Source organism: Echeneis naucrates, chromosome 4 (genome assembly GCF_900963305.1).
Source record: "Echeneis naucrates chromosome 4, fEcheNa1.1, whole genome shotgun sequence".
NCBI classification, from domain to species: Eukaryota; Metazoa; Chordata; class Actinopteri; order Carangiformes; family Echeneidae; genus Echeneis; species Echeneis naucrates.
The window spans coordinates 13,896,982-13,909,240 of record NC_042514.1 but is presented as its reverse complement, the minus strand read 5'-3'; the positions used below and the strand labels follow the sequence as shown (position 1 = coordinate 13,909,240).

At 42.1% G+C, this 12,259-nt stretch overlaps 1 protein-coding gene across 1 annotated transcript; it reads left to right on the top strand.

Annotated features, from left to right (window-relative positions):
* The first annotated feature begins 1,623 nt into the window (after positions 1-1,623).
* LOC115041633 (FYN-binding protein 1) lies at positions 1,624-12,206 on the top strand. The gene is made up of 20 exons (XM_029499232.1): positions 1,624-1,855; positions 2,203-3,251; positions 3,373-3,542; positions 4,560-4,754; positions 4,879-5,092; positions 5,182-5,309; positions 5,676-5,704; positions 5,813-5,847; positions 6,008-6,176; positions 6,520-6,679; positions 6,861-6,993; positions 7,079-7,113; positions 7,205-7,283; positions 7,410-7,444; positions 8,648-8,717; positions 8,837-8,908; positions 9,018-9,037; positions 9,156-9,189; positions 9,545-9,656; positions 9,742-12,206. Exons 1-19 carry the CDS (start codon positions 1,847-1,849, stop codon positions 9,639-9,641), a joined length of 2,733 nt encoding a protein of 910 aa, XP_029355092.1. The 5' UTR covers positions 1,624-1,846; the 3' UTR covers positions 9,642-9,656; positions 9,742-12,206.
* The last annotated feature ends 53 nt before the right edge of the window (positions 12,207-12,259 follow it).

Here is a 12,259-nt window from a genome sequence, read left to right as displayed (position 1 = left end):
ACCAGGGAGTAGTTACCCCCAAACCAAAACTCAGTTTGAACCCAGTTTGTTTATCCTGTTAGAGCTTGGATCAGTGAGAATATCTCGTCAAAAAACATTCTTTTCACTTATGGCAGAGAGGAAGAGGATGTTTCCAATACTAAGGTAAGGCACACAGCGTTCTTCCACAATTCTGCACAAGACTACCCTCATAAAAATAAAATTTACACTACAGAAACTGGCAAAGCAATGTCTTCAATTTTCAGGTTATTTGCACATCAATTTTGACCTTTTTCTTTCTATCATCCTCTTTCTCCATCAGTTTTGCTGTTGATCACATTTGAGATGCATAATTACACGATGGAAATCCCAACGTGTGATCCCACAAATTTTATTCACCAAATCACGAGAGCACATTTTCTCTGTTACCCATTTTAATATCTGCTATCATGCGGTTTGTTTTACTTTCAAATGACAAAGATTTTGAGAGATTCATCGGTAAAGTGTGCACTGGTGGTGGAAGGATTTCAGTGGTGAATGTGTCAGTTCATGCTGTGTATAGTAGTGAAAAGCACATTTTTTGGCAGCCATGTGTCTTTGATAGAACTGTATTGCATAATCCGCAAACTTTTTTTTGTCTTTTGGACTCCGACAGCTGAAAGCTTGTAAATTGTCAAGGAGAACCATCACATCATTTCTGCCCTGTAACCTCAGCAGATAAGGTTGAAGCAATTTGAATTTGGTGATTTGGGTGAGTCTTAAATCCACAAATTATACTGAAATGTTCTTTAGTCCTGTTGTTCTCCAAGTGGAGCCCGGGGTCCTTCAGCTGGCTCCTGGGGAATGATTTCCTTTCACTATATTATCATCCTTGCGTAGCCCAATGACAAGTTAGGATTGCCACAGTCATGGATTTTAAAGACTTTTGTTTACACCTAAAAGCAAAAACTTTGTCAGATGGGCCACTCCTGGTCTAATTTGTGTGTAACTTGATGTGTAAAGGTTTAAGAACCATTTCCTTGTGGTATAGTTTAGATCATGTAACAGAGCCATGGCATTAGTATTGAACCAATACCTTCCTGTATGACACCCTGACAATATCTATCATTGCCTTTTCACTTCTAAGAGGCCAGAGCTCCTGAGCTGACACACCTGTTGTGACAAGTTAATTCTGGCAATAAATCACTGAACATCCTTCACGCTGTTATGATGTGTGTCTGTATGTGTAGCTCCTGCTCTATGTCATATTGTAAATGCCTTTTTGAATACTTTGGTATTCTGTTTAACAAACCTGGAATGCTGGCCGACTTCATTTTCCTTCTTTTTAATGTTTAGGCTACTTTGAAGACAAAACGACAAACCATACAATCATGTGGTGATCTATGAGCACGCATCTGATAGCGCATCTTTGCGCAGCATGCTCAGGTGTGGAAGTTTTGAAACAGATCAATAAATACGAAAATGCAAGGTAAGGTTTTAGGACATGGGAGTCATTGAGACGCGTCACGCTGCGCCTGCCCGGCCACATTCCTGACTGATGAAAAAAAAAAAAAAATCCAAGAGCTGGTTGCGTTAATCACCCAACTAGAGAAAAGACCCGTTTGACGAGACTAACTGTGCCTTTTTTTTTACATCGGTGTGTTCATAGCCATCCTCATTTCTCCACCGAAACCGTCTGCTTTGCGTACCAGACGCGCACCTGCTCCGATCAGAGAAGGACACCAAGAGGTTGTTAGTTCGTTGGTTAGTTGATTGTATATTTTATTTTTAATCAGCCACAGAATGAAAGAGTGAAGGAGAGAGTTTCTGGACTTGACTTAACACACTGACCAGTCTTCTGTTGTTTTGGTGGATATTGTAGCTCACCATGGATCAGGTAGGTCACTCTTAATCTTAAACTCCTCACCATAACATCACAACAGTTGTAATTGTGATCATTTTTAATATTTGGCGTTTTTATGTGTGAGCCTGTAGTGACGGTTTAAATGTAGCGAATCATAAGTGAGCTGAGCTGTAGTTAATGTCATATGAGCTTCCTATTTGGGGTTGATTGATTGCCACCAATCTTTTGTACTTTTTTCTCAAATAAAGAACTTTGTTGTAGCCTTGAAGTTAAATTACCCTTTATGTCACCTTTCCAAGACCAATTTTAATGTGAAGAAACACAGTGTTTAAGAATCTGATGATAAATTATCATGACTGGCATAATCCTTTTATTAACAGGAGAACACAATAGACTTTAAGGCTCTGAGAGCCAAGTTCCAGGATGAGGAACTCTTCCTGAAGCAGCCCAAGAATAAACCTGCTCTCCCAGAGAAACCCAAGGTTGTCCCTCCCCCTCAGAGCCCCACTCATTATGTTCCTGCAGGAGCACGGCCCTCCCTGCTCACCTCCATCAACCAGAGTGTGGAGAGCAAAACACTGTTTGCCCCAAAAGTGGTCTTCAAGACTGAGAAGGAGAGCAAACAGCCTCTGATTCAGACTAACTCCAAAGGAAAGGACAAAAGTGAAGGGAAGCTGAAACTGAGTGAAGACTGGATAAAGGGAAACAAGCAGAAGCCCTGGGATTTATCAAATCAGAAGCAGAAGAAAGAAGACAGCAAAGGCAATAAGCCGGAAAGTACAGCAGAGCTGGTGCAAGCCCTGCCTCCGCCCAAAACGCCAAAGAAAAAGAGTTTTCTTAGTCTCAGGAAGTTTCATAAAAAAGATTCAGTGGCTGTCCAAGCAGACTCCATCCTTGACACGCCCACTTCAGACCTTCCTGAACTAGCTCCACTTATCCCAGTGCCGCCTGACTTTAGTGACACACCACCAGAACCTGAAATCTCTGCACCAAAGGCATTGCAGCCATCAATCTCTGCCATACCTGAAATCACCCCACCCTTCATTATCCCAGCCTTTCCCGACTTCACCCCACCTCCTGCCTTCATTCCTGATAACCCAGTTCAGGCCCCAAACCCAGAGACTGAAACCCCACTTGAGACAGAAACTCCTGCATTGTCCGTTTCCAGACCCACCACCCACCAAAATGAAATTATCCCCAATCGGGCGGACTCCCCTCCTCAGCCTGAGACTGCAGCTGAGGGGGGTGCAGCTTTACTTGTAGCTGAAGTAGAAAGGTCTCAGGTGGCAGGCCCTCCTAAATCAGAGCATCAAATCTCACCACTCTCAGCCTTGGAGCGGGCCGAGGACATGAGCCCTGGGAAACGTAATCCACCTGCCGACCAGAGAATCCTTACTGCTCTGGAGAAGGTGTGCAAGAGGTCTGCCAGGTAAACAACCCAAGAACATAATGCAGGGACCCACTTTGTCCTAGACCTCCAGGAATTGGGACTATTTATTGGAGTAAAGCTTGCTAGTGATATTATCTTACATTGGTTCATATGCTTTCAGCCCTGTGATAAACTCCACCCCACCCTACTCCTTCACCCCTCCACCTGAAGATTTCCCCCTTCCTGAGAGCCCAACCCAGTCTTTCCCAGAGCTCCCACCCATTGATTATGAAGATCGGGCGGGGATCGCCCGCTCAGTGAAACCAGAAGAAGTTAACAGCATCAACCACCGTAAGTTTGGACTCATCACAGTCGAGCTCTGCTCTTCACCTCCCTGCGTCTCGCTTTCTAGTTGGCTTTTTAATCAATTACCTTTTTTTTTAATTCTGATTCAGAAGTGAGATTATTACTTTTTTCACCGCTTCACCTCTCTCAAACATGAAGCACACAAGAGCATGCCTCATCATCAGGACAATGGGTACGTGTCATAAAGCTGCAGAACATCACTTGTTAATGCGTTACTTCAGCTTTTACACTAAATCTGGAAGGCGTAGTATGGTTTATACCACAGAGTTGCTTTAAGTGTTGATTAGGACCGTAGGAGATATGCACATACACATCATGACATTCCTCTTTTGTGCGACAGGAAGGACGGACCTGCAGCTGAAGTATGTCAGCAATGCCAGCAAAATGTCCGTCATTCAGACAGAGAGCTGCAGTGAATAGCACTGTCACTGTCACTGTGTGTTAAACCAACCATACAAAGGATACACAGCTGCTGATAGTGACTTGGTTTACACCGAAAGAGTTTGTTAATCGTGTATGTAGGTGTCTGTTGTCATAATAGCACAGTAATTTATTTCCATATTTCTGTGAATTGGAATATTTAATGATCAAAGAGAATGACTAAAGAAAGATCTTGATGTCTTTAGGTTTTTTGCATTTACTGTGCAGTGAAATGATATCCCACCTTTCATAAACAGAGCGCTTTAAATGAAAAGAAGTGACGTGTAACCTAAATAGGCAGAAGGGAGGACAAGCATTTTTTTAATGTGTTCTTTTTTTTTTCTTCGTGCTGTCCTGATTTTTCACCTCTAATTGCATTATCCCTGCCTCACGGAGATAAATCACAACATCCTCCACAGTGTGTTCAACGAATTTGTTTTCCTCGCAAATCAAATTCCTCCACACTCGCAGCCTGTAGCTGAAATGAAGATCCAACAGATTCCAGTGTGGCCTGGTTGTAAAGTATCTGACAAACGTGTAAAAAGTTCTTAATAATGACTAATATATTGTGTTTTTTGGCAGGACAAGCCTCTCCAGCTTCGGGTGACGTCACTGAGGTGGCGCCTGACGCTGTTCCAGAGCTGTTGGTGGTTCCACCTCCAACATCCAAGAAGGTCTTCCCAAGCCACAAACCTCTGGGCCCCGCCCCAGAGCAGTCTGCCGGCCCGCTCCCAGTCAACCTGAGTGAAATCAACCCTCCACCGATGGATGATAATGGTGTGAATATTACACCATCATATTTGTGCTTTGTTAAATGAAATTTGTCAGTCATCTAATAGCACTCATGTTAAGTTTCATGGTTTTTTTTTTGTTTGTTTTTTTCAACCTTCATTTGAGACAGACACCATAGATATCCCACAGTTTGATTTGGCGTTAGATGCTTCTAATCCAGACATGCCAGTGTCAGACTGGGGAAACGGGGAGGATACTCAAGATGGGCAGGACCCTCCCAGCTTTAGCAGCAATGGGATAGCTACCACAGAAACTGATATCAAAGATTATCCACCATCAGTGTCTCCTTTCCCAGTCTCTCAGGGGTATCCACCAATGGCAGGGTAAGAAATTTAATTGACATTTAATTTAACCCTCGTCTCTTTGCCCTTAGAGAAATCACTTAAAGCTTTCACTCCCCTACTTCAATCAGGCCTGAAGCTGAACTTGGTGATGGCCTCTATGAGAATACAGACAATATCTACGAGGATATTTCCACATCTTCCACCAAAAAGAAAGGAAAGACTGATGCTGGCAAGAAACGCAAAGGCCCACCAAAGAGTAAGGACTCTTTCTGTATTAACACTTTATATCTTTATATACGGGCGATTGAAGTGATTCAACGTTCTCTGTGTTTGGCAGCATGACAGTAGGCATGAATTTAACTGAAGAGCACATCTCTGAAACCAGATTTCCTTGAATATTTAGCAAAGAATTGAATTTGAATTAGTATTTGCATCCCATCATGACTTCAGTATGAATCCATTGAGATAACAGTAAATAGCAGTATTGCTCCCTAATAACACAGATCTCATCAGTGGCTTTTACAAAGTGTTGCTGTTATCTCATGTGATTGTATCTTCTGAAAGCTGCATGTTTCTTCATTCTGCAAGTTAGCTTTTTTTTTTGTGTGTGTGTTTACCACAGATCCATATGTTGAGTCACAACAGGAGCTGGTGAGTAGCTTTGCCACTATAATCAATTAAAAGCAACCATTGCTTGTCTGTCTGGGAGTCTAATGATTTGGTGTGAAACGAATCAAAATATTTTCTGTGTGTTTACAGAATGAAGAGAAAAGCAGGACGGGCAGGTTTAGCAAGTAAGGCTTTACTTTTTTGACCAACTTTTCAAGTATCCCACAGACACTGAGAATTTGTTTTCCTCACAATCCCCTTTGCCATTTCAGCGTGGCGGAAGAATTAACCTGTGAGACACAATGTGTATCTCTCACTCCTGTATTTTTTTTTTTTTTTTTGCAGGGGTGACAAGAAAGCTGCCACTGAAGGGCTGGATGAGAAAGAGATGAAAAAGAGAGAGAAGCAGCGCTTAGAAAAGGAGAAGAAGGAGCTGAAGGAGAGGCAGGAACGGGAAAAGAAAGAGCAGAGAGAGAGGGAGAAGAAGGAGAGTGAAATGAAAAAGAGATTCAAAGTGAGTGATGTCATTCTGTCACAGAAGGGAGGTATACACAGTGAGTGACTGCCAGCAGAGGGTGGCGGTTTGTGTTTTGGCATACAAACCTGTCTGGATTCATTCCTCCCAACAGAGGAGATGAATGCAAGCAGGCTCTGATTGAATCTGTGTCATTGTTGCTGATATATCTGACAGGCAGTATATGAGCTTCCTTTTCTTCTGCAAAGTGCCATTATAATATCATATCCAGCTTATAAAGATGTTTATTTAAAAAACCTCACCCTGTTGTGTCAGAAAGAATGAAACACATTTACATTCATCATAAATTGATGGAATGATTATTGTAACTGCTTGTGTTCAGCTCACGGGACAGGAGGATGCCATGTATCGGGCAAAAGTCACCGTAACCACAAAAGGACGCAAGAACGATCTGCCCGTCAAGTGCGATGACATTGTCAGCATCATCCGAACAACCAATTGCCCGAAAGGAAAGTGGCTGGCCAGGGACAGTAACAGCAACTGTGAGTTTTCCAATTCTCAAACATTGTCGTTCACTTCAAGGGTAAAAGTAAAGAGAAGCACGAGAAATGACCTGAAATCAGCCATTCGATGATTTAAAAGTACACTCAAATGGTTTAAAGTGTCAAACCGTTAATACTTGATTGCGGATCCTGGCGGTGACTCTGCGAGTGTGTTTTCTAGATGGGTATGTTGCAGTGGATCATGTTGAACTGGACATCAAGGAAATGCTGGAGCTGGGGAAGAAGGCAGCAAACAACCGCAAGGCCAGCAGCAACAATATTATCGATGGGGAGGTCCCCAGGACAAACAGCAGGTACATGGCACCTCATCACTGTTCCATAACTGTGACATCTAAAGGATGTGGTGTGTCGGAATCACCCTCTTTTCCTTTTCCGCAGGGCGTCAAATCACTACCCACAGTCGGCAGAAAGCTGTATGTATTCTAAACTGACACTCATGCTCAATTTATGTGTTGAACTCAGTGAATAGGAGTTTAATGTTGATGTTGATCATTGCAAATGCAGTCACAGACAGTGACGAGTGGACTGGTGATGAGGAAACGCTCTCTCCTCCCCGTGACATTGCAGATCCGTTTCCTCCAGGGTAAGTTACTGGCCTGCTCAGTGAATTCTTCAGTTCAGATTTTTACTTTTTTTTTTTTTTTTTTCCCCAGAGCCGCAGTCACCTTATAACTTAAGCTTTGTCTTGCCGCTGTCTTTTCCTCTGCAGGGGCCACACCAGGACGCTGTCTATGCCAGACATGGGTAAGAAATTCCAAACATGACTTCAGTATTAACATCACTGTAATATACGCAACTCTGAGGCTTTATGACAAATCTACAGCAAGTGTAATGTCACACTGCTTATCACCTGACACTTCCATTACTGTCGGATTATTGTCACCTCCTATGTTTCCACCATTTGTTATCTTGATGCAGACGCAACAAGATACGTTTATCATCCTGATTATTTTAGGGCTGATAAGCTGATGGTGATAAGATGAAATGTGCTCTGAAAGTCCATTTCCCCCGATTAAGGACACAGTTTCAGAGGAGAGGTGCAGCAAACCTTAGAAATTATAACTCTGTGCTTTTGAGTTATCCGGTAGCTCTAGAAAAACCTCCCTAGAGCTATGCTACAAAAAGTAACATCTCATTAAAAATATAATTCTTGACACCTGATTTGAGCCTTTCTATCTGTAAGTCAGCTGTTTTGCTTTGCTGGTCAAAGGACCAAGAGAAAAACGGTCCTTCAAGTCGTCACAGGGTTTTCCTAAAATCAGCACAAAAGCACCAGACTGAGCTCAGACAAGACAAATAACACTGCATGAGGTGAAAGAAAGCATCGTTAAAGCAGCTGGACGGTGGTTATCGTAGATAATTTGGTTGATTTTTTTTTCCCCCCTGGTATTAACATAGTCAGCAGTCGGCGCAGCACCGGTGGCTACGACATAGTGCTCATGAAGGCAGATAGAGCACTTTAAAAACTAAGTGCTACAATTAGTGCTAAAAAACCCCCCCACACATTCCTCCTTCTGCTCCGTTAAATCTGACAACATGGGAAGTCCTAGCAGCTAATTGGCCATGCTCTTAAAAGTATCAAATGGTAATAAGCACATAAAGTGGCCTACAGCTGATTTAACTTGCCCCATGGCCCCCTTACATTTTGTGTTTACACTTCCAGCAGCAACCTCAAAGCAGTAAACGCGCCCCGTTCAAGGCTGCTGACATCATGGCATAGTCTCCCAATAAACTTCACTGAACTTCCTTTTACCTCTTGGCTCTGTTTGCTTCTTTTAAACAACCACGTTACTTTTCATGAGCAGGTTGTTTGTGTAAGCAGGAAGATTTTCCCCCTAATCATGTGATGTGGTGGTTAGTTCGGTGATTCAGTCACTAATACCTGATGACGTGAGTCTGCTCTGTAGCTGTGCCTGTGTCTCTGATTTTTTCAATTTATCTTCCCAGGAAGCAAAGATCTCAGCATAAACCACCAGCACACGCACAGTGACCTGATTGCCGACAACTCCCAGCTGCAGTGAGTTCACCTGTTTGTCTGCGATGTTTTGTCACAAACACACACACACACACACACACACACAGACAGAGAGACAAGGATAGAGTGGTGATATAAAAGTGCATTTGTCTTTTCAACAGAGCAAGGCATGAAGCACTTCAGAAGTTGGCAACATTTTTCCACTCACCCATACCTGTGGCACCAGCTCCCAGGTAGGCAATACACATAACACACTCTCTCTCACACATACACACACACACACACACGTACAAATGGGGTTTTCATTTTCACTTTTCCTTTCTTTCTTTTTTTTTTTTACAGTAACGCTGAACAGGAGACAAGTGAGTAACATGTATTGTGGAATCTTAATAGTGCTAGTTCAGTCCATGGAGATTCATTGATCCATCGTCCTGTTTGTAAAACTTCTGAAGCCATAACAGTTTTTGGGGTCCATTTCAGGTCATGCGCTTGAGAAGGAGGAGGCACTTCACCTGTGAGTAGAATTTAACAACGCACACACAGAAACAAAGAAAAATGCTGAACATGTTGCGCAACCTGTAAGCAGGCGAGCACCCCCCCCCCCCCTCCTTTCTGCTCTTTATGCATTGCTGAGCATGAAAAGAGTGAGTGTCATTCTTTTAGTTGTTGAGAGACAAGTGAATGGGCCTCTCTCTGAGCAGGAAGTTAAGCTGAAGACTCACTCTCAGTAATGTGCTTTAACCTTTGTGATGGTATCATGTTTATAGTGACATGGAAAAGTCACCCACCTCACCAGTGCTCGTCAGAATATAAAACAATGGCAGGGGGTGGATGAAAGAATGAATTATCTTCACATTTGTTTCCCGCAGACCTGAGGCCAGTGTGACACAGGACGTGGACTTTGAGCATCCTGATCTGCTCATTTTGCCCCCTCCTGACCTTTACGCAGACTTGACCACAGAGTAGCTTTCAGAAAACAAGGTGGGGATGAACTACCAGAATCTTCACTGTCCACAACTGTGCATTTCATGTTACCACATCATGTGTAATTTTCTCTGTGTCGCAGGACTTATTTTTTACACCGTGACCAGCGTCCATAACTTAGCGCTGTGAGAGTTTCACCTTCTCGACTATGTCCTGAATTATCTGATGACCTGATTTGTAGATCAGTATGATGATCAGACCAGACCGACAGGAATTCTGGGTTTTTTTTAACACATGCAGCTGGTAGTCTTCATGTGCTGTGGTGATTTTTTTCAAGGTGCTCAATGTGGAGCGAGTCTGGCTAATGGTTTCTAAAGGACCTAGATGGATTGGTGAGCCCACTGACTATGGCAGACGCACACAGGTTTACTGTACTTGTCGTGAATATAACAAACTTCTCCTGTGCAAACAACCACTTTCAATTTTTCTAAGCCTACATACAGCAGTATGAAGGTTTGCGTGAAAAGATGCGAAGTGTGTGATTTACAGTATTGGTAGCAGAGATTTGGGAGTATATATATATATATATATGCTCTTTGCTTTGCTTTGCTCATGTGTTGCTCTTAATAGCACATACAGGTGAAACTCAAAATTAGAATATCATGCAAAAGTTCATTCAAGTCAGAAATTCCACTTCAAATGTGAAACTAACATGTGATATAAACTCAGTCCATGCTAAGTGAGATGTGTCAAGGCTTTATTTGTTATAATCTTCATGATCATGGCTTACAGTTTTAGAAAACCCCAAATTCCAAATCTCAGAAAATTACAATATTTAGAAAAGGTTCAATACTATAGGCGTGAAGTGTCACACGCTCATCAGCTAATTAATCCACTCTTTAAATGGTTTCTCAGTCTGGTTCAGTAGAATTCACAATCATGGGGAAGACTGCTGACCATCACTGACACCTCCACAAGGAGGGAAAGCCTCAAAAGGTAACTGCAAAAGAAGTTGGATGTGCTGTATCAAAGCACGTTAATAGAAAGTTAGCTGGAAGGGAAAAGTGTGGAAGAAAAAGGTGCACAAGCCGCAGGATTGACCGGAGTCTGGAGAGGATTGTCAGGAACAGGCCATTCAAAAGTGTGGGGGAACTTCACAAGGAGTGGACCGAGGCTGGAGTTAGTACATCAAGAGCCACCACACACAGATGGATCCTGCATTGGATTCCGATGATAGCAAATGTTGCATCTCATTTGGAAACCAAGGTCCCAGAGTCTGGAGAAAAAATGGAGATGCACACAATCCAAGATGCATGAAGTCCAGTGTGAAGTTTCCTCAGTCTGTGTTGGTTTGGGGAGCCAGGTCATCTGCTGGTGTTGGTCCACTGTGCTTTATTGAGTCCAGAGTCAACTCAGCTGTCTATCAGGAGATTTTAGAACACTTCATGGTTCCTTCAGCAGACAAGCTTTACCATAACCATCAGATAACGGTGCTTGATTGGCCAGCAAACTCGCCAGACCTGAACCCCACAAAGAATTTTTGCGGCATTGCCGAGAGAAAGATGAGAGACATGAGACCGAACAATGCAGCAGAGCTGAAGGCTGCTATCAAAGCATCCTGGTCTTCCATAACACCTGAGCAGCGCCACAGGCTGATAGCATCCATGCCACGCTGCATTGCGGCAGTAATTCATGCCCAAACCAAGTACTAAGTACATATGCAAGATTATTATTCAAATTTTTTGAGATTTTCAGTTTGAGGTTTCCATAACTTGTAAGCCATAATCATCAAAATTGTATCAAATGAAGGCTTGAAATATCTGGAGTTGCATGTTATGTACGTCACACATTAATTTCACCTTGTAATTCTAATTGCTGGAATTAACCAACCTTTGCTTGATATTCTAATTTTTTTGAGTTTCACCTGTATACATATATGTTATGACTGATGAGGTTTGGTCATCAGCCATTGCTAAACATCCCTTGCTGTGATCTCATTTAATGTCATAACCTGTTTTTAAAGCCATCTTAAAGATTAAGTTTAATGTGTTTATATTATTGTGTGCTGTACATTTGTTTTGTTTTTTTTTACTTTTATTTACTCTGATCTGATCTGATGATCAGATCAGATCAAAAGCTTATGCTACTACTTGTGTATTTAAAAGCTGACTTTTTAACTAAAATAAAATATCAATATACTAATTATGTTTAATGGAATACAATCAGATGGCGACACGGAGTATAATCTAAAATATATGACTAACAAACCTGCTGATACCAGTTGTCATCCGTTTGATATAAGCTGCACCCTCTGGGAGGAAACATCATCTGTAACTTTATTTTCTCAACTTTTTATGCCTAGCAGGTGTCACTTTTATGCTCCTCCTGTTTCTCGAGAATTTTCCCTCATGTTAATGAACAAAGAGTATAATAGACAGAGGGGGAAGTGAAATAATGATCACCGGAGGTCATGTTCATGTAAAAAATATTGTTGACATCTAGAAAAGGTACATTTTTGTCTGGAAAAATACAAAAATAGCCCTCTGTGATGTGTGTGCAAATTTTGTTGGTTTATTGTCATTCAATAAATAATCATTAAAGTGCAAATCATAACAGCGATATCATGCAGTGCATAACAGGAGAGATCCAAACCCCAATTA